Here is a 20,507-nt window from a genome sequence, read left to right as displayed (position 1 = left end):
GCGCTTTTCATTGCATTTTCTTCAACAATGTTGCTTAAATTGATATATCCAAAGCAGCCGAAAGGAGCTTAGAAATCCCCCACACATATATACAGGACTGAAATTATTACGTGAATTCTCTTTTGCCTTTTCAAATGCACAGGTGAATGGTGTGGCTCAAATTGGCTGTTGGCTCAAATATTAATTAGAGAATGAAAACACGCACAAAAAGGCCAGGCTTAAAGCGCAGTGGAGCACTCTGTATTTCATTAGTTTTCAACTCGGCCAAACCAAAGCCAAAATAATTTTAGCACACAAACACACACACACACACACACACACAGCTGAACTGGAGCAGCAACTGTGTAAGTGAGCAATGCTGCTTCCTGCTGGCCAACATTCTTAGAAAATGCTTTCAAAGTGTTTGGCAGCGGGTGTCGCCTGGAGTTCTGCCAAAATCTCTATTCAGCGGCGCTAATGCTAATGGCCCTCGGCTCCGTCTGCGGAAAAGGCGTGCTTAAATACGTGTCTATATAATTCGGCCTCAGCTCGCGGACCTACGCTGCACTGCACTCGAGTGGGCGTGGCCATGCTGCGCTAACCTTAAATCTACTCAAATGTACAATTAAATAGACACTCATTAAAACTTGAGCGACTCGCAGCGAGCAGTTGCGCCTTAAATACAAAATGTTTTATATTATTTATTATTGTATGCTATGAATCGACTTCTTGATTCCACATTGCAAAAATGAGAAGACAAAAAATTATGAATTCATTCACTTGCACTTGATTAGTGAAGTTCAACAACATTTTATACAAAATATGTTTAGACAGAATTTATTTCTGCACTGTTTAAAAAATATATATATAAAAATTATATAAATTATAAATTATTTTTAATATATATTTTTTATATATTTTATAATTTAAAATTTAATTTTTTATGTATTTTAGACAGAATTTATTTCTGCACTGTTTTTAAAAAAATATATATAAAAAATATATAAATTTTAAATTATTTTTAATATATATTTTTTATATTTTTTATAATTTAAAATTTAATTTTTTATGTATTTTATAATTTAAAATTTAATATGATACCAACAAATTTTATTTTGAAATAATAATAAATAAAAAATAAATAATTAAATGTTAAGTATTATTATACATATGAATGTATATAATAAATATGAATGGTTTTTTTTAATTATACAATCTGTTTTACTTTTATATTATATTAAAAATTTTTTTATTAAATTATTTTACTAAATGAATATGCAAAATAAAATTCAGAAAACAATGTTCACAATTTAATATTGGAATATACATATATAAAAATGAAATAATTCTTTACGGCTAATTTGCAATTCCCGATAGATTGGCCTTTTAAGGTCAGTTGAGTTCTCGGCATTTCGCATTTGTTTAACAATTCTGAGTAAATGTGAGTAAATTCTGAGTAAAAGAAACAAAATGTATGCAAGGATGTTTTGCTCCTACTCGAATGCAAATTGAAAACTTGCGAAAACAACAACAACAGAGTTTTGAGTGATGGCCATGTTGCAGCAGCATGTTGCATGTGTCAATGCAAATGTTGATGGCGTCGGTATTAGTATGCGGCATGCAACATGCTGGCATTGCTTGCTGTACACACAATTACTTGGCAAATAATTAAGTACGTGCTCCGACAGCAGCAGCAGCAGCAGCAGCTGAATGTGTAGGCATTTTTTAGTCTTTTTGTTTGTGTTTGTTGCTTTGTGCTTTAAAGGACATCGGTAAATGTTTGCGCTGCAATTAGATGTGCAGTCGCTGCTGGAACGAGTTACGTAAACACAAACTGAAGTCAGAGCAGCGCGTGGAGCGAGCTTGTGTCGCCTGCAGCATTATATACATATTTGGCCAAATTGGAAATCAGTCAATGGCAGAAGCTGTTTGGCCAAAGGATTCCAGCAGTCGAACAGCCAATACAGTCGCATTAACCAGCTGTCCCGCCAGCTGTCCGCCTGACAGCGGCAAGAGCTCGCCCAAATGTGCGTTGTCAACTGTCGTAAATTTGAAAAATGCTCCGCAAATAAACAAATCAGGTGCTGCTGGAGCTTTGAGCTGCGCTCGACCATTTTGTTTATAATTTATGACATCAACTGGAAGGGTAGCTAAGCCGGCGGCAGCACGGCACGGCCCGGCGCACTACAGCAGGAGACGGCACAGTACAGCCAAGAAGACATCACCGGCCGTAAAGCACAAAACTGAAATATTGCCCAAGATTTTTATTATTTGCACACATTTCTACTGCTGGCAGTCGACCAAAGTAGCTGTGCTTGTTGCTGCTGTTGTTGTTGTTGTTGTTGTTGTTGACTACTGTGTATTGAGAGCTGGCTGCTCGGCTGGCTGCGTTGGGAGTAAAAGGCAGTAAAAGGCGCACAAATAAAATCCTGCAAATGCTGACTGAGTTTGTGGCTCTGCTGTGGACATATAAACAACAGTAGTGGAAAAACAAGTAGTACAGCAACAACAACAACAACAACAACAATCACTCCAGCAGGAACAAGAAAAGTGGGTTTCATGTGCTGCTTATTGAGCATAAATCTATAAATATGCCAAGGCAATTGTTCTCCATGCACACGAACGTGGACATGAGGGCTGGCTCATCTCCCATCTGACCCAATTCTCTGTGCCATTCATTACGCTTTGTTCACAGGACATTCTCGAGTTGAGCGCACAAATCACGCTAAATTAGCCGCAATCTAATTGAAATCGCGTATCTGCCAAGAAATCGCTGAGCTACACATCATAATGATCTTCTAACCACACAACATAGTTTTTCTTATCAATTTAATTAGCTCGAGATAACTGTATTAAAACTGCCTAAAATTCATAAGAGCCTCTCAAGCCCGCCTCAGTTTATGCTCTTAATAAATTCATATCTCACATCTTATTTACTGATTACGAATTAAATGCCATGCTAAGTAATCAATATAGAATGCTTAAGGGAGCATTAATTTTATTATCCAACATATGTACACACACACACACACACAGATACACACTGATACACAATCGGAGCACTTAACTCGAAGGTCCTTTTGCCTGGCACTTAACTGTCGCATAAATCGCGAGGACTTTGAAAGAGTCACACAGAGTCAAGCGCTGCGCTGTTGTTGTTTGTCGCAAATTAGTTCAGTTGGCTGGGGGCAGCACCACTTGCCGCCACACACACCACTGAAATGCCATCCCAATATTATCTAACATTTAACGCCCACAGACACACATAAACTCCGATTAGAGCGCGAGCCAAGTGGAGGGCGAGAGTCGCGTTGATGTTGGGTTATTTGTCATTAATATGCAAACAGTTAACTACAAGTGCATGATTTAACCATGTGTGTGTACATCTCTATATATATATATATATATATATATATGTGTGTGTGTGTGTGGGCGCATTGTGCATTGTGCATGCAACATAGTTGATTCAGCACTCGCTGGCTTCAATCAATGCCGGAAGCGGAAGTTAATTGTGCGCATGGCTCGTGCCAGGCAGTGACCGTTTAAGCCTTTTACGTAATGCCAACAACAATTAAGTGTGAGCGAACAGAGAGACCCATAAACAGTTTCATTTTATCGAGCATTGTCGTTAGTAAATTACTGTGATAAGGATATTTAGGCAATGCGACTCAGTGGCTAGCCAATTGCTAGCCAGGCTTTAAGCTGTAAATACCAAAAATTCAATAATCTGCTAAAGTCCTAGGGTAAATGCACACAGACGCAGAGGCGTGGCAGGAGGCTGGCAAGCAAGAAAAAAAAAATGTAATTTGTCGCTAACCAAGTGTGTACTAACCTCATTTTACTAAAAGCATTAAAAATAAAACGTAATCACATGCTTCATAAAAGTAATAACTACACACACACATACACGTGCGCAGAGATAGCTAGAGAAACAGAAAGAGAGAGAGAGACAGAGAGGGGGGATGCGAGCTTCCTGCAATTCAGAGCGTGGCTGACTACGTGTCGCTATAAAAGTGCTTCTGAATATGCAAGTATACGATTCCCTGTGTATAAGTGTGTGTGTGTGCGAGTGTGCTTGTGTGTGAGTAACAGTAAAAGCCTTGACGTCGCGCCGTCAGCCGTCACTGCCATAGACGATGCCATTGTCTATGTCATAGCACGCACAGCGCAACCCCAATTCAGAAAGAATGTGTTAGATAGACAGAGCAGTGTGTGTGTGAGAGAGAGGGGGCGATAGCTACATGTATGGCCATTGCATTAGTGTGCGTGCGCGTCTGATTTTTACGAGACGATTATGGCTTGCTCTTTATGATTTGCCATTGAGCCAAAGCGTTGTGGCATGAAAAGAACTACATACACACCATTCATACATTCCAGGAGCCAGTTCGATTGGGCTGCTTGCCTCAGCAGCTTCTCAGCTTTAACTCTCGCATGTCAGCCGCCTGGAAGTGAAGACAACTTGCCAAACAATTGGACGCACCGTAATTAACCAGCTCAATATTTTAGCACCTGCCGATCGAAGTGCAGTTGCAGTTCGTTAGGGGCCAAGCCCCAAATCCTTGGCCATTCTCCGAATTATCTGTCGCTCTTCGGGCACTGCGGACACTTCTGGGGACAGGGCGCTGTCAGTGGCATCGATGCTGCAGGCAAGCGTTGATAAATGCAGTGTCAGAGAAATGAAATATTGAAGCCAGTAATCCAAAGTTTTTGGCTATGAAATTGGCTTATTAGGAAAATGTCAGAATTTTGAATTCATTCAGCATTCGGTGAAGGCAACTGGCCAAGAGCTTTATCATGTTGCATATGACAGCCCAAGCAGCTGAAGCATAATGAGTGCCCTCGGTGGGGCCAAGCTCGACCCCTAATTACGCAGTTGACAAGTCGAGAAGCCGGGTAGCTAAGTGAAAAGTTTCAAGAAAATTAAGGCGAGCTCTGTGAAAATCTCTCTCGCATTTAATGAACGTCTCTCAAGTTTTATGAGTGGCTGCATCAGTCGTGATTCAATGTACGAATCAGCAACTAACCGAGGCCGACCCAAAGTCAGCTCGTGCGCACATGTGGCAACTGTTGATAGTGGACCCATGCCGTATAATCGCCGACCATGCATGACAATGGGATGCTCGAAATGCCAGGCACAGTGAGCTATGAAAAAGTTTGTCAAATTAATTCATTTGCATGCGAATTATGTTCCTAATTAATGCAACAGAATGTGGCACCTTCACCCCCACCTCCACTTGGTGCCTGTTCATTGAATTTGAATTCGAGTATTATGAAATTCAAGTAACCTGCGTATTCCTAACTAATTAGTTGCGACCGTCTGGCAGTTGATTACAGAGAAAAAGTAACTGAATCCATTTGCTATTGAAAAACAATTTCATTAATTGAATAAATATATATGTGAGTATATATACATATGTATCTCTCTCCTCGCTGCCATTGGCAGGAGTAAGCCAAGCATTTCTGAATTTAGCGCTTTTCTCGGAAAGCACAAGATATCCGCAATTCAGAGAAATTTGATTTAGCGACGCCGTGCGACTGTAACGAAACTCTGGGCGACTTCCTCTGGGCTGTTGTCGATTAGGGCCAGGCGAAATTGTATGCAAATGATTATGTAGCTTATCATGCCAAAGATAAACTGTAATAGAAACGGAAATAGCGAAAGCGGCCTTGAAATTGATTTGGTAACTCGAGACACTCACCTTGCCCAGAGACTCATTATTGATTACCATCAGGCCGCCAGCACTGAACCTGAAGGACTCCTGGCCCAGCTGCGCCGAGAGGCGGTACAGCGCTGTATTCAGCTGCGCATTGCGCCGATCCGTGGCGACGCCGTGCAGAGTGGATCGCAGCTGGCGCTGCACCTGCTCGCACCTCGTGCAGATGTAGCTGGGCAGAAAGGTCAGCAGCAGCTTGCAGGACTCCTCAGTTGCGCAATCTGCAAGCGGAAATGAGTTGGGACTGGCCGAACCCCGTGGCAGTGCTCACCCACAGTATGTCGTGGAGATATCCACATGGTTGTAGTTGTTGACAAACATCCAGTAGGGCAGGACGGAGATGTCCACAAAGTACTTGAGCAGCACAACTATCAGGCTCACTGCGAAATTGCGTTCGATGAGCCGCACCGTGTTCCAGAGCAGCCCGTGCAGGTGCTGCAGCACGTACAGGCGCTCCAGCGACAGGCGACGCAGGGACCAGACCTCATAGCGAGTCTTGTCCAGCTCCAGGATCAGCCTGCAGCTGACCTCGGTCAGCTCCATGTAGAAGACCAAGATCAGCACCGCGAACACAGAAAACTCGCTGAGGCGCAGCAGCAGGATAACTTCCGAGTAGAAGGCGTAGACGAGCAGCCGCGACATGTTGGTGGCCAGATTGTTGTAAATGGTCATCAGCAGCAGCGCTAGGCAGCAGGTCAGCAGTATCGAGTTGATGATCCGGCAGTAGCGATGCACTCGCAGCATGTTCACCTTCTGGCCGAACTGCACGCGTAGCACGTAGCGCACTCGCTCCAGCTGCTGCTCGATCTGCTCGCTGCGATCCTGCCAGATCAGCTCCATGGCCACGACAAGGTGGGCGGCTGTCAGCGTGACAAAGTTCAGCAGGTCGACAGCACGCGAGAAATTATCGTTGCGATTGTAGACGACGCCGTAGTTGAAGCTAAATCGCCAGTGCAGCACGAAGGCCAGGTAGCTCAGCAAACTAACGGTGTAGAGCAGCCTCAGCTGCAGCAGCGGGTGGGGCGGCAGCAGCAACAGCCAGCGCTTCAAGCGGTTTATGCAGCGCAGCGAGGCTGCGTGCAGCTCGCCAGGCACGTGCCACATGACTAAAGTCCCCCAAAAGCGCAAAGCCCCCCCTTCATAATGTTGCATACTCGCCGAGATCCACAATCAGCTACTAATTGGCTAATTGAAAGTTAATGCGCTCAACTGTCCTTCAGCGCACACAATGAGCAACGTTATCTGGTCGAGTTTTTACGTACATATACTTTGGCTAATATGCATATTAATGTATACATATGTGCCAAGGGGAATTCCAGGAAATAAACAGTAAAAGTCTTTGTTGCATACAGGATATCGTACATTCCCATCAGCGTACATACATATACATATGTTATATTGTTCGCGGGAAAAGGAAAAAGTTTCGCTAGAATTCCATTTTATATCTTGGCTTTAACAGCTTACATGCTTAAAAATAAAGACTTAGGGCGCTTAGCCTGAACTACCGTTGCCTTAGACTCACACACGTTCTTAACTACTTTCCTCTCATCTTGATTCCAATACCTTTGTATAATATTTTTTTATTCTTTCTTCGACTCTTCATACTTATTACTTACAAAATTTATATTCATAATATTATTTTTATTATTTTATTATTAAAATTATTCTTATTAATATAATATTATTACTATTATTTTTTTATTTATTATAATAAAATTATTATTATTATTTTAATTATTTTATTTTATATTTAAATCATATTTGAAAGTTTAAATCAGGCATAGAGTTCGCACATAAGTAAATAAATAAATAAATAAAAAAATAATCTAATCTAAAACATATATAAAATACACAACTAGAAATTTGTACCCGAAATTAATAACGAAATTTCTTTCAGGCTAATTTCAAGCCTTAATATACCATAATATTAACATTCAAACTGTAGTTCCATTCAATGGATCCTGATTAACGCCACCATCAGCTACTGTTTCCAATCGCATCTTCGTCGTGTATGTTATCCAGAATTGAATGCAAATCAGAGTATAGCTCACAACTCCGAACAAAAACTGCAAAGTGAGTATATTAGATAACGCCTATGAATGACGCATGAATTCAACGCTCACTTTGCCCAACAAATCATTGTTGATCGTAAGCAATCCGGCAACTCTGAACTCACAAGATTCCTGCCCGAGCTGCGCCGAGATTCGCTGCAATACGGTATTCAGCTGCTCGTTGCGTCGATCCACCGATACTCCATGGAAAACCGCGCGAAACTTGCGCTGCAGCTGGTCGCAGCGGGTCCAGAACCAACAGGGCACACTCATCTCCAACAGAATGCCAAGCTCCTCCGTGGCACACCCTGAGAGCAGTACTGAATAGATATAGACTTTATCCAGATGCGGCGTCTCCGCAGTTACCTACAGATTTGCATTGGTACATTGTCCGTTCGAATTTTGTTCACATAGGCCCAGTAGGGGAGAACCGAGGTGTCTATGAAGAACTTGAGCATCAGCACAATGAGAGCGCGCTCGAAGTATTTCTCGATATCCCGCTGTAAATTCCAGAGCAGAAGGTGAAGCTGCTGCAGACAGGCGATGTGGTTGAGGGGCAAACGGTGCAGGGCCCAGGTATCCCACCGCAAACTCTCTAGCCCTGAAATGACAGTGGAGGCAGCCTCCTCCATCTCCTGGTAGATGGTCAGCACGAGAGCTGAGTGCAATGTGAATTCGCTGCAGCGCAATATGAGCACCACTTGCGAGTAGAAGTTGGCGATGAGCAGCAGCGACTCGTTCGAGTTCGTATTGTTGTAAACTGTTGAGCCCAATAGAATCAAAATGCGGAGCAAAAACAAGCAAAAGACTCTGTTCGTGATTAAGCGATTGCGACCGGCGTTGACCTTATGGCCAATTTTCTCATAGAGAACATTTTGTATGTGCAAAAACTGCGCCTCGATGCGACTGCTGCGGCTCTGCCAGATCAATTGAAAGGATATCACGAAGTGGCTGACTGTCAAGGCCACGAAATTGAGTAGATCAAGCACATACGAAAAGGTATCGTTCAGCCGATCGTACTCCACGTGGTAGTTGAAGGCGATGCGCCAACGCGATATTAGACAGAGATAGACTACCATAGCTCCAGTGTAGAGCAGCCTCAGCCTCAGACGATGTGGGCGTGGCGGCACTATAAGCGCCAAGCACATCAGCAGCCGCATGAAGCGCAGTGCCGGACTGTGCTGCTCGAGTGGCACAGAGCACATGACTGAGGAGCATTCGGTTTGGGTTTTTTCGCTCGTCGACTTCAAAATCAATAGCTAATTGGCTAATTGAATTCGATGAGGTGCTGACAGTGCCGCTCATTCGTTTAATTAAAGGCTAAAGTTGTCAAATCAAATAAATGAAAGCAATCGGAGATTTTCCAAATGATATTCGATTCACTCATGCCTGGATGCTTTTTACTGGCATTCATTTAAATTAAGAGGCATTCAAATAAATAAATGTATTATTTTTTTTATTCATTTAATATTTCATTTCTGTGGCATGTGCCAAAAGTAATATATAAACAATTTTCCCTTAGCAATTTCGCCATCAAAATAAATTCTTTAATAATGAGAGCACTCGCAGCAGCTTCCCTGCTTTATCAAAGATATTTTGGTCTAGAACGCAATTTCTATTTTGGTAAACACGACTAGTCCAAAGCAAATAAAATACCTGAAAAAAAAAATCATATATATCAAGTATTTCCTTATATTAAATTTTGGTTCTACTGAGTCTAAACTCTGACTCGCCGAGCTGAGCTTTAAGATGCAAACTCACTTGACTTCCGCGCGCTCTTTGACTCATATTAAATCTATAAATAAATACACCTTCAAAGGGGGCTGCAGCTCAGGTATTTGCTGGAGCCGCAGCTCCAGTTGATTGAAATCACTTAAAGAGCAGCTGCGAGGTGCTCCACACTTAAAGCCGTAGGCCTACTGTCTGTCTGTCGTCTGTTGGGCGCATTGACAACCCGCGGCACAATATAAATTAACTTTTAATTAAAAAACTTTTTCTGTTTAATAATTTACATAATGCCATCATTGGCCTATTATTAATTTAATTATTTCAATGTTGGTCGGCGATAGGTCAGCATATAAAAAAGCCGCAAAAAAGGCGAATGTTTTTAGAACTAGAATGATAATTGTATTAATATTAATTCTGGCTCGTAAAGCTTTATTATATTTTGTAATAATTAGGATTTGGTATTATAGCAAATTTTGTATATATAATTGTCATGTTGACTAATTGTTATATATTCCCAGTTAGAGCAGAGTTTTATTCAATTTACTTAATCTGTTCTGCCGGAAAATAAGACTTCTGTGTAAGACTTCTGTCTACTTCTACATGTATATGACCATAAGAGCATCTAATCTTCAGAGAAAAAAAGAAAGTATAACTCTCCCAGCTTGATTTTGTTCTTCGTCAGATGATGTACACTTATTGAAGTCTCAAGTGATGCATTCCATTCGCTTTCATCTGTGCCGCCTGGACGCACTGATAAGAGAGCGTTTGTTGTAATCGCTTTAAATGCCATTTAGCCCATTCAAATTGCCATCAAAGTGACGCCAACAAGTTGGAATCAGCCCCAGAGAGGTATTATTTGTTAATTTCATTACACCAAAAGCAAAACTCACTTACATTTACGTACACACACACACAGAGAGAGAGAGAGAGGGAGAGATACTCACACCAATGCACAGGCAAACAACCACAAAGAGCGACGAAATTGCTTATCAAAAACATGGGCAGACCCTGGAAGTTGTGGTTGGGGTTAGAGGTCGGAGTCTTAACCGAAACTGGTATGAGTGTCAAACACACACACACACACACACACACACACACACACACACACACATAGATGTTGTACATAAATTTGCATGTCTTTATTGCAGCTCAAAGCCAGAGACAAGCAAACAAACAGCGATACACACACACACACACACACACACACACACACACACACACACACACACACACACACACACACACACACACAAATCACAACATGGGATGCTGGAGTTATGCAACCACTGAAGCTTTCTGTTTGCACACTTATAAAACACCTATGGAGACGATGGAGCTCAACGCCTCCAGTTATTTGAGGTAATGACTTAATTGCCACGCTACTGCTGCTTAGCCCCTTACTTGAGCCACCCCTCGAAGCAGGCCTCTTCAGTTCAGTTTAGCGCAGCCAACGACACATCATCAGGTCTGCCTGCCTCGCTGCCTGGCTGCCTGCCTGCAATTGGGCTCATAATTTGTGCAGGTGTCGAGAGCGCTTTGTCTTTGATTGCGCGACTGGCGCGTCTCTAATCTCTGTCAGCCACAACGCAATCATCAACAGCAACAGCCGGATCTGTATTATCCTTTGCGCCAATACTGGGCCACTTAAAGTACAGCAAACATCTGGCGTGGCAGGAGGAGTCGGCCCGGGACTGTGGCCCCTCGGTTAAATTGAAGCAATTGTGTGGCGTTGATTTGTATAATTTTGTAATTTGTATACCAAAACGTAGCCACACATGTGTATTTGCATTAGCCGTGGAGCAATTCCAGTTTCCCTAGACTGCGGCACATATACATATGTATGTATGTATTAATAAATTAACGCATACACATATTGCTATAACCTATGGGGCATCTAGGGTTGTTACACAAATTACAATGCACCCAAGTCAGTAAAAAAAATATTATGATTTATTCATTTAATTATAAAAAATGGTTCAGCTAAATAGATAAAAAAATATATAAATAATAATAAAAGCTGCAGCAAAAATTTAAAATAAAAAAAAAAAATAAATAATAAAAAATTGTATATTGATTATTTTGTACGTTTAACTTAGAGCTAATATCAACAGAAAACTCTATGAAATTAATATAAATAATAGTATTATTTAAAGGTTATATTAATTTTTTTTTTAATTATTTTATTTATTATATTTATAAAATTACATATTTTATATTTTGAAATTTTATTGATTTTCATAAAATAATTATAAAAGAAATAAAATAAAATAAATAATAATATTTAAATTTCAAAATTTATTTATAAATGCAATTCATTTAAATTTAAAATTACATAATTAAAAGGCGCTTGTTATGAGATTTTAATATAAATATTTATTTTTATTTATTTATTATTTTCTTCTATATTTGTGTGCTGTATTTCCCTTCAATAGTTTTTAACAAGCATATGTTTGCTAATTTACAAAGCTTTACTTTTATATTTATATTTATATATATTATATATTTATGTTGTACAAATATTACTTATATTTTGAGATATGACAGATTCCATTTTTTTTTTTTTTTGCTTTTTTTTTTAATTTTTTAATATTTTTCTTCAATGCCTAATAATTGTGTAAAATTTGATTTTAACGTTTCAATATTTTCCCTTAACCTTTGCCTTTTTAATTAATTATTAATAATGTAAAACTTGATTTTATCAGTTCTTACTCCACTCAATACTTTCTTGACTCTTCTATGCACACAAATAAAATTAGAAGTTTTTGGTTGTTGAGTAAAGTTGAGGAATTCAGCGAAATATACTTGGCACGACTGTGTAAGCTTAACACTTTTGCAGCATTTCCAGTAATGCCAAAGTATTTGATATACAAGTCGTTTGGTATAGAAACTGTGCCAGTAATTTGAGTTATTTTCATAACTTCCCTCGCACTTGTTGCCCCACACCCAAGAGTCGTGCAGTAAAGGAAACAATTTTTCCAAATGTAATTATCGGCATATTTGGCACAAGTATTCAACATACTCGCACTCGCACTCGCACTCGCACCCACACTCACACCTATACGTGTGTGCGTCTCCTTTTGACTGTGAGTGTGCTGCACGTGCCTACTGAAATGCCAACATGCTGACTTTGGGTCTCACTGTGGCGTTTGTAGTTCAAAGAGAGTGGCCCGCCAACTGGTTTGTGTGGCTTCGCTTTGTATAGCCAATTCGCCTGCTCCTGACGGAATATGAGCCAGAGATCTTTGGCACACCTGCCTATATGACACGTGGAACTTGCCTGAGTGGTGTGTGAGTGTATGAGTGTGTGAGTGTGCTTTGTGTAAGTCATTATATCTTATCTGATTTTAATTTGCAGCAATTTACCTTCTTGCACCTGTTGACCTATGTAAATCTCCAGGACCCCCAGCCGGCTGGCTGGCATTACAAATATGCAAATGCGTAATGCGAAAATGTAAATATGGTAATTTCGGTGAAAATTGATTTTGCAATTTAATTGAAAACCCAACAGAGGTTTTTGTTGCTGCGCACATATCGTTGTCGCAGTTATGCGTGTGTGTGTGTGTGTGTGTGTGTGTGTGTGTTTGCCGTTAGCGTTATTGTTGTTGCCCTGATTGTTCAAGCAGCTGCCACAAATTGCATAAATACTTGAACATTCCCACATCCAGATCTTTCGCACATCGTTTGCGACTTTTTCCTAGATTGTTTTTAATGACATTTAAATTGCCAAAATTACAACAGCATCGCACACACACACACACACACACATGCACACTGCTGTGCTGGAAATCAATAATCAGAGAGTTCAATTGGAGTCATTGGCAGATCCAGATCCAGCCAAAAAAAAAGGAAAAAAAATCCGACCAACTGCGGGAGCTGACAAATGCGCCTGATATATGTTCTAGTCTGGCTCGATAAATTTCATGTGACGCCACGTGTGTGTGTGTGTGTGTGTCTGTTGACTTGCAAAAATGCCAGGGGGCGTGGCCGAGAGATGTGATATACGTATGTGCGGCATGTGGATAGCAATGCAAACATGGCACCTTAATCCACAATAAAAATTAATTGCATTTTTTTCAAGCACATAATTATGATGCGGGGGAAAGCGACGTGAAAAACGACTCGAAAGTCACGTTAGTTCACACTCTTCGGACAGACAATTGCAAAAAGTCAGGTGGCAGCACTGACAGCATACACACACACACACACACACAGATGCACAGATACATATATGTATGTGTATAAGATCTCAGGAATTTGCTACAAACTTCGATAACATCATTTATCTTCACTGGCCACAGGCAGCCAACGGCAAGGCGAGGCTGGGCGGGGCAAGGCGAGGCGTTGCCCAAGTCAAAGACTCGGCGCGCCGTTGCTAGATTCCGGGAGGCGGGGTCGGGGCACAAAAATATTCCTTCCTTAGCTATTTATTGGCAATTTCGTTGTTCGCTGCGATATATTTCAAATGGCAGCATCCTTGGCTCTATATTTCAAACTAATTGGCAAGGTTAAGCGAAGGGCTAACTGCGCAAGTTTCGCATGTGAAAAGTTGTCACTCGCTCGAAATCAACTTTAATTCACTTGATATTCGAGAAGGCGCTTTATTATCTCCGCTGCCAGTTGGCAAGGTCACTGGCATAATAAAAATGCGACCATTTTTATATTGCTCCATATAGACAGCAACAACAACAACAACAACAGACTTGAGTCGACGCAGCTCGCCTTGGCGTTGTTTTTCTTTCTCTTGGGTGGCTGACGCCGCAATTAGGCCGCTCTAATGTGGCGCAAATTTCATGCAGCCAGACCAGATAAAGCGTATATTTTTTAAGCCCAGCGAGTTCACAAAAAAACAACTCTCAAATACACGCATTCAGTGTATACTACACAGGCGAGCAATAAACTCGGAATATCAAGAGGGCGTACATAACTATGCCATACTTTTGCCACAAATCTCAATAGAAGCCTTGACAGCGCAGACAAAGCAAAGACATTCTGCATGAGCACATTATTATATTTTATTTGTTTATTAACCCGTAGGTGATAATCCGTGCCCATGCCTAAAGAGCAGACATATAAATACGTTTATATTCAACAAAACAAAATTTCATAAAAAGCAAGTTTATTCTCTGGCCATATATTATGCCAATGGCAGGCAGGAGAAGCCATTTTGAGAGTGAGCAGCAGAGAGATATAAATTTCAAGTCAATATTTATTCAATTCTCAGAACAAACTGTTAATGTAATAATTTCAATTGAAGCATGAAAACCTACATATAAGACTGGCTCAAATTCAGGGAATTCGCAGAACAAATCAAAACTTAAGAAAGTCAATTGAACAAATGATATAGACATTACACACACACACACACACACACACATACATGTTTGTTTACAACATTTTTAATTAACAGAGAGCTTATAAAAGTCTAAATTTCAAGAGCAGCTGCTAGTGCGCCTTGGCCTTAAACTCGTGTCTCACTTCGTCTTCACTTATTATGCAGAACAAGTAGAGCAATTTGCGCTGACAGGATTTGCCGTGCTGCCAGTTGCCAGTTGCCAGTTGCCAGTTATCAGCTCTGCGTTGTCAGCTCTGACATCTTCATGGGCGCCTGGCAGAGAAATAAATACCACAATTGACCGCAAGAGCTCGTATTCCTGCCATGTCCACTTGCTATTGAAAATAAAGAAGAGCTTGGCTACAGTTTATGAACTAGTTCAGGCAATGTGTGGCTACACATGAAGTCAGACCAGGTGTGGAGTTAACTAACCATCTGCTGGCCCTTCCATCTTCCATGCTCCTGCTTCCATCTGCTTCTACTTATTGCTATTTACCATATTTCTGCTTATTTGTTTGCCTTCTATGATAAATATTTGAATTTAAATTCAAACGTGCTTGACACATAATACAGTGCCTGCAGCCAGTACTCGACGTAGCCCATTTCGCTGTGCAAATATTTTATGAATTTCAATGAGCCCCCAGCGTCGTTCGCCGCCTCCAGAGCTCGGCTAAAAGGGGAGGCGAGACGCAGCCGGCGCAAATGCGGCAAAGTGTAAAAGGTAACAAAATGCGAAATTAGTTTGACACGTGTAGAAAAGTAAAAGACAGAAAGCTGCTCAGCTCCGGAGCAGGCGTGGCAGCCAGGCCAGACCGCAAACGTCGCAGATTTGGCTGGAAATGATTTCTAGGGGATTTGCATGCTGTCGCCACGCCCAGCAACGAGCGTATGTTTGTTTTCCATATTTGTGCTGGATTTATAGATTTATGCTGGCCGACGGACGCGTCGTCTTCAAGGCCTCTAATTTATTCACACTTTTGATCCTTAAAGTAAAAAGTCATGTTGCTTATAATTGAATTAACTTTATAATTAAATATAATCCATGGCCGTGCGATTTACATAAAAGTGTTTTGACTTGCCAAGGCTTGCCAAACGACAAGCTACGTAAAACCACTAATTAAATTTGAAGTTTGCCTGCTTTGTTGGCCAACTACAACGTAGGCTCGAATCAGCATTGGCATTTTTACACAATCCCAAGTCGATGGGCCCGTGGGCCATGCCGATTGCTGGCGCAAGAATAGAAACTTTCAGGGACAACCAGGCCAGAAGTACTCTATGTGTCGCCATCTGTACTCGGCGCCGTCGAGCGCAATATATGCAAACAGAGGCGAATGGGCGAGTATATTGAGTGTATGTGTGTGTGTGTGTGCACATGTCACCGCAAATCTACTTAAAACGCAATTAAGTTGAATGCAAATACAGTCGACGACAGCGCACACAATGGCAGACAGCGCGAAGGTGGATGCAGCTCTAATTGTACCCCTCCCCCCTCCTCCCTTGTCCCCCACACACCTGTCAGCTCACCCAGCTCTGGCTGTTTGTGATAATAATGTCGGATGGAAAAAGAGATATATGGATATAAGAAACTGTGGCAGTGTATGCAAATATGCCACGAAGACTACGACGAACAGAAGATACCCTGTAAAAGATAGCTCTGCGAGAACTGACTTTCTAAATCCATTCAAAACCAATGGAATCTAATTAATTTAAGCATATAAGAGCATAATTTTCCTAAAATCCAATTACTTTTTCCGCCTTTGCTAAGATTTCATTTCATTCAAATTTATGCCCGCTTTATTTGATTTATTTCTATGGAAGCCGAGTCGCCTAAGTCGCCCAGCATATGGAGCAGGCAAGTCGACTTTAGCAGTAAAACAATTATGAAGAGGTGAGCCGTGGGTGTTTAGCTCTGGCTCGAGCACTAAGGCAGTCTAGGATTTGCACATATGTTGGCGATGTCCTCAAATTGTTAAGCATACTTTGCTGCTGCTGCTGCTGCTGCTGGGTGCAGTGCATCATGCCGCACTCGGTTGGCTTTGTTCCTGATGCCTTAAAAGTTAAATTTGTTTTTGAATAAACTTTAATCAACTTTATTTGAAAGGGGGACAAATAAGACACGAAACAGAAGTCGTCCCATTGTATAACAGCGAAACGTTGACGGCTGCAACTTTTCCATTCAACTTGACGGCAGCATTCTGGAAGGTTCTTTGGAACTTTGCCGAAGAAATAACCATGTAATTGATGCTGCCGGCGGCACAAGGGAAGCCCCGCCAGCACACATTGTCTATGGTCTACCCAGCTGCGGCAGTTGCGGCAGCTGCGGACCGTGTGTGAGGAATTCGTTCGTGAATAATTCACAAATTAATAGCGCGCTCGTTATGAAACCTTTCAACAGTTTGGCATTCAATTAGGCAGCCCCGCATCGGTGTGTGGGATGTGGCTCGCATGCAATTGGCTGAGCACGAGTGCATTAGGCATCTCACAACATTTTCAAAAAGGCCGCACCACTTCCCAAACTAAGACATAAACAAACGGCCAGTGCCAGGCAGGCCATTCCAGCTGCAGTTGCAGTTCGAGCTGGGGAAATTTCTTGCCATAAATTTACTAAAAGCTTTCGCAACGAAAATTTGTTGCTGCCTTCCGCTGACAACATGGCTCACCTGGCAGAAGCCACACTATATCTCTCTCTCACTCTCACTCTCCCCAACTCTCTCTCTCTCTCTCTCTAGCGCTTTCTCGCTTGGCAGGCTGCAGCCAAAGCAAAATTTACGCCTCTCCCTTCATTATTATTGCACTCTGCTCAGGCAACGTTGTTGTTCTACACGTGCTTGCTGCTGTTGTTGTTGTTGTTGCTGTTGCAGCGGTTGCTGGCGGCTGCTGCTGTGGCTGGCTTTGCGCTACCGCAGACAATTTGGCAGACGTGCAAACCAAGTTTCTAAATAAAAGTGCAAACTAAATGAGCATTTAGTGTGCGCGCATCGTAAATTCCTGTTGAAATATTTCTGTCGTCTTACAATTTAGCTGGCATTCCAGCGACTTGACTTCCACTTCGAGAGATGCGCACGAATTTAAAGCGTTAAATGTGGGCTCCGCCAAACGGTGTAGGCGGCATGTGTTCAGTTTACACTTTTGCGGATTTGTATAGGTGTGGTGTGTGTGTGTGTGTGTGTGCTTGGGAATCTTTGACAAAGTTGAGTCCGCCCCATGGCGTTGGCCATAATAAAATGGTTTAATGAGGCGTCGCTGCTGCCAGCGCCCGTCATGCACCTTTTATATGTCTGGCAATGGTCGTTTGCCTGGACCTGGCCAAGACACACACACACACGCACACACGCACACACACACACATGCCTACATCACATTCGCTGTCAACGCACAGTCGTACATGACTTCATTAGTGTAATGAAAACGGGCAAAACACGAACAAGAAGAAGCAGAAAATGTCAAGGTTGCTCTCGGGCCGCTGCGTGCGAATTGTCGCCGTCAATGCTGGTCCATTTGCGAGAGCTTAGCGCCGACTGCCAAAAGGTTAACACTTGCAAAATGGCTGACGTGGACGTGCCGCATTTTCGTTTTGAATAACAAATTTAATTAGAATTAATATATGAGAGCTAGAGCCGGGCAAATCTAAACATTAACCCGGCCGCCTCCTGGCGAAACTTGTGCCAATATAAATGCATATATGTGCGAATACATATACATACATACATACATACGTATATGGTCATGTAGAAGAAAGCCATTCACATATACGAGTGTATTATACACATCAGGCAATTACTATTTCTATGGCTCCACTTTCTTGGCTCGTGCGGTGCTCTAAGCAAGTCGACCTTTTATAAGGCTAAAGGTCTTCCGCAAGTAGATCTAACAACAAATTTAATCTACAATTTACTAATTGAAAAAAATTGAGGGTAATTGTGTTTCTTACGGCTGAAGCTGAAATACTTGAGAAGCCCATTAGAAGGAATTTACATTGTGAACTTTTTCCCGGATATACTAATAATTTTTGTTGGCCTAAATTTTAATGCAAATTGAAGGTAAACTTCAAGGAAGTAAGACAAAGAAATTCGACTCCAAGCTCACCAAAGTTTCGAGACTTTATGATTAAAATCAACCAAAGAGTCTATCTTTTCATCCGTTTGAAGTGAGCTTAAACATTAAATCGATCAAAATCAAGCCGAGATTAAATTTGTTTAGAATAATTAAAATACTGATATATAGATTATTATTATTATAATTATAAAGTAAAAATACGAGAGAGAGAGAGAGAGAGAGAGAGAGAGAGAGAGAGAGAGAGAGAGAGAGGGAAAGTGAGAGAGAGAGAGAGAGAGATAGAGGGAAAGTGAGAGAGAGAGAGAAAAGAGGAAGAGAGAGAAGTTTATCTCAATCAGTTATTGAAAAATTAAACAAACAAATATAATAAAAGATTTACTATAATTATAAGAAAAAACTATTTTTTAATATGTAATGTGTATAAATTCAAAACTAAATATCTGAAATGCTTCAAAATGTTCCAATGCTAAATTGCAATATGTTTGAAATTTTTACACATTTGTATTATTTATATATATTTATATTTAATATATATTTTATATTTAAATTTTTTGCCATAAAAAAAAAAGTATTTTCATTTAAGTTCACCATTATTAATTAGTCGAATAGGTCGGCTCTTAAAGAGAGAGTTTTCAGGTAAATGGCATGCTGAAAATTAATTAAATTAAATTAAACGCTGCATAATTTTTGTTAATTTATGCGTTAATTCAATTCAACGTGAGAGTTGCATTTCGAATGCCAGCCCAGAGAGGCATATTAAAGTGAACGGTATATGTATGTATTACATATAGTCAATATAGTTGTGTGTATAGGTTTATTTACAGAAACATAATACATATGCACATGGCGCACGGCACGTGGCGGATCCTCTCTGGGGAGGCGAGGGTGTGGGGTCCATTGCAATTTAACGCGCAATGGCCACGGATATCCGTTTAATGGCCATGAATACATAAATAATAAAAATGTATTTGTTTATTATACACAGACATCACAGAGACACGAGCACACACACACACACCCACACACACATATAGGCACGCGCACACACACATGTGCAGAAACGCATGCAGAAGTCAGCTTACATGCTTTTATGCCAATTTATTTACCTTCGCAAATAAAATATATGGACAGTCTTTTTTAACGGAAAGCAATTTAAACAATACCCAAGAGTATTTATAATAAGCGCAATAAAAGGCAATGCAAAAACTATCTGCGCAAACTGTGAAGAGATTGCCTTTTGTGGCTGTGTGTGCGTGTGTCTGTGTGCGTGTATGCCTCTGTTACTGTGTGTATTGGTGAGCACTTCCGTTTCCTGTGGCTTTGTTGAAAATAATTTAATTTTATTGCATTTCAATTATTGTTTGCTGCTTGAATGGGCAAAACAACAACAACAACAACAACAGCAATTTTTTTGCATTTTAGAAAAGCATTTGCATTCAAAAAAAAAGCAAATAAGAAGAAGAAGAAAAATGACAATGGTAAAATCAGACACTTTGGCACAAAGACTCTTCACTTTTACACTTAGATATTCCGAGCGGAGTAAATTAAAAATGCCATTGGCCAGTTGGGATATGTGCAAAGGGGGAATATCTGCATGTGCTCCACTTACACAAAGTGCTTAATCAAGCTGAAAAATAGACGACTTGA

General features: G+C 40.9%; 1 protein-coding gene, 1 long non-coding RNA gene and 1 pseudogene across 2 annotated transcripts; all 3 read right to left on the bottom strand.

Moving 5' to 3' along the window:
- Window positions 1-5,861: 5,861 nt before the first annotated feature.
- LOC149092151 (putative gustatory receptor 98a pseudogene) lies at window positions 5,862-6,938 on the bottom strand (annotated as a pseudogene).
- A 670-nt stretch (window positions 6,939-7,608) lies between these two features.
- Gr98a (Gustatory receptor 98a) lies at window positions 7,609-9,079 on the bottom strand. The gene is made up of 3 exons (XM_030387813.2): window positions 8,115-9,079; window positions 7,817-8,052; window positions 7,609-7,759 (listed from the first exon to the last, which is right to left on the bottom strand). The coding sequence occupies exons 1-3, from the start codon at window positions 8,947-8,949 to the stop codon at window positions 7,628-7,630; spliced, it is 1,203 nt and encodes a 400-aa protein (XP_030243673.2). The 5' UTR covers window positions 8,950-9,079; the 3' UTR covers window positions 7,609-7,627.
- A 5,771-nt stretch (window positions 9,080-14,850) lies between these two features.
- Window positions 14,851-15,605, bottom strand: LOC149092150 (uncharacterized). The gene is made up of 2 exons (XR_016196217.1): window positions 15,237-15,605; window positions 14,851-15,139 (listed from the first exon to the last, which is right to left on the bottom strand). It is a non-coding gene; the product is annotated as an uncharacterized LOC149092150 (long non-coding RNA).
- Between the last annotated feature and the right edge of the window lie 4,902 nt (window positions 15,606-20,507).

Source organism: Drosophila navojoa, chromosome 2 (assembly GCF_054131105.1).
Source record: "Drosophila navojoa isolate 15081-1374.11 chromosome 2, UAZ_NAV_1.0, whole genome shotgun sequence".
In the NCBI taxonomy this organism is placed as follows: Eukaryota; Metazoa; Arthropoda; class Insecta; order Diptera; family Drosophilidae; genus Drosophila; species Drosophila navojoa.
The sequence above is the reverse complement of the archived record's forward strand: the minus strand, read 5'-3'. Positions and strand labels throughout refer to the sequence as shown.

What these genes read in the sequence shown, in the direction of transcription:
- Gr98a (XM_030387813.2), bottom strand. Translation starts at nt 8,949, where the DNA reads ATGTGCTCTGTGCCACTCGAGCAGCACAGTCCGGCACTGCGCTTCATG. An exon ending in CAATGTACCAATGCAAATCT is followed by an intron (nt 8,053 to 8,114) that starts GTAGGTAACTGC and finishes TACTGCTCTCAG; the next exon opens with GGTGTGCCACGGAGGAGCTT. An exon ending in ACAATGATTTGTTGGGCAAA is followed by an intron (nt 7,760 to 7,816) that starts GTGAGCGTTGAA and finishes CTCACTTTGCAG; the next exon opens with TTTTTGTTCGGAGTTGTGAG.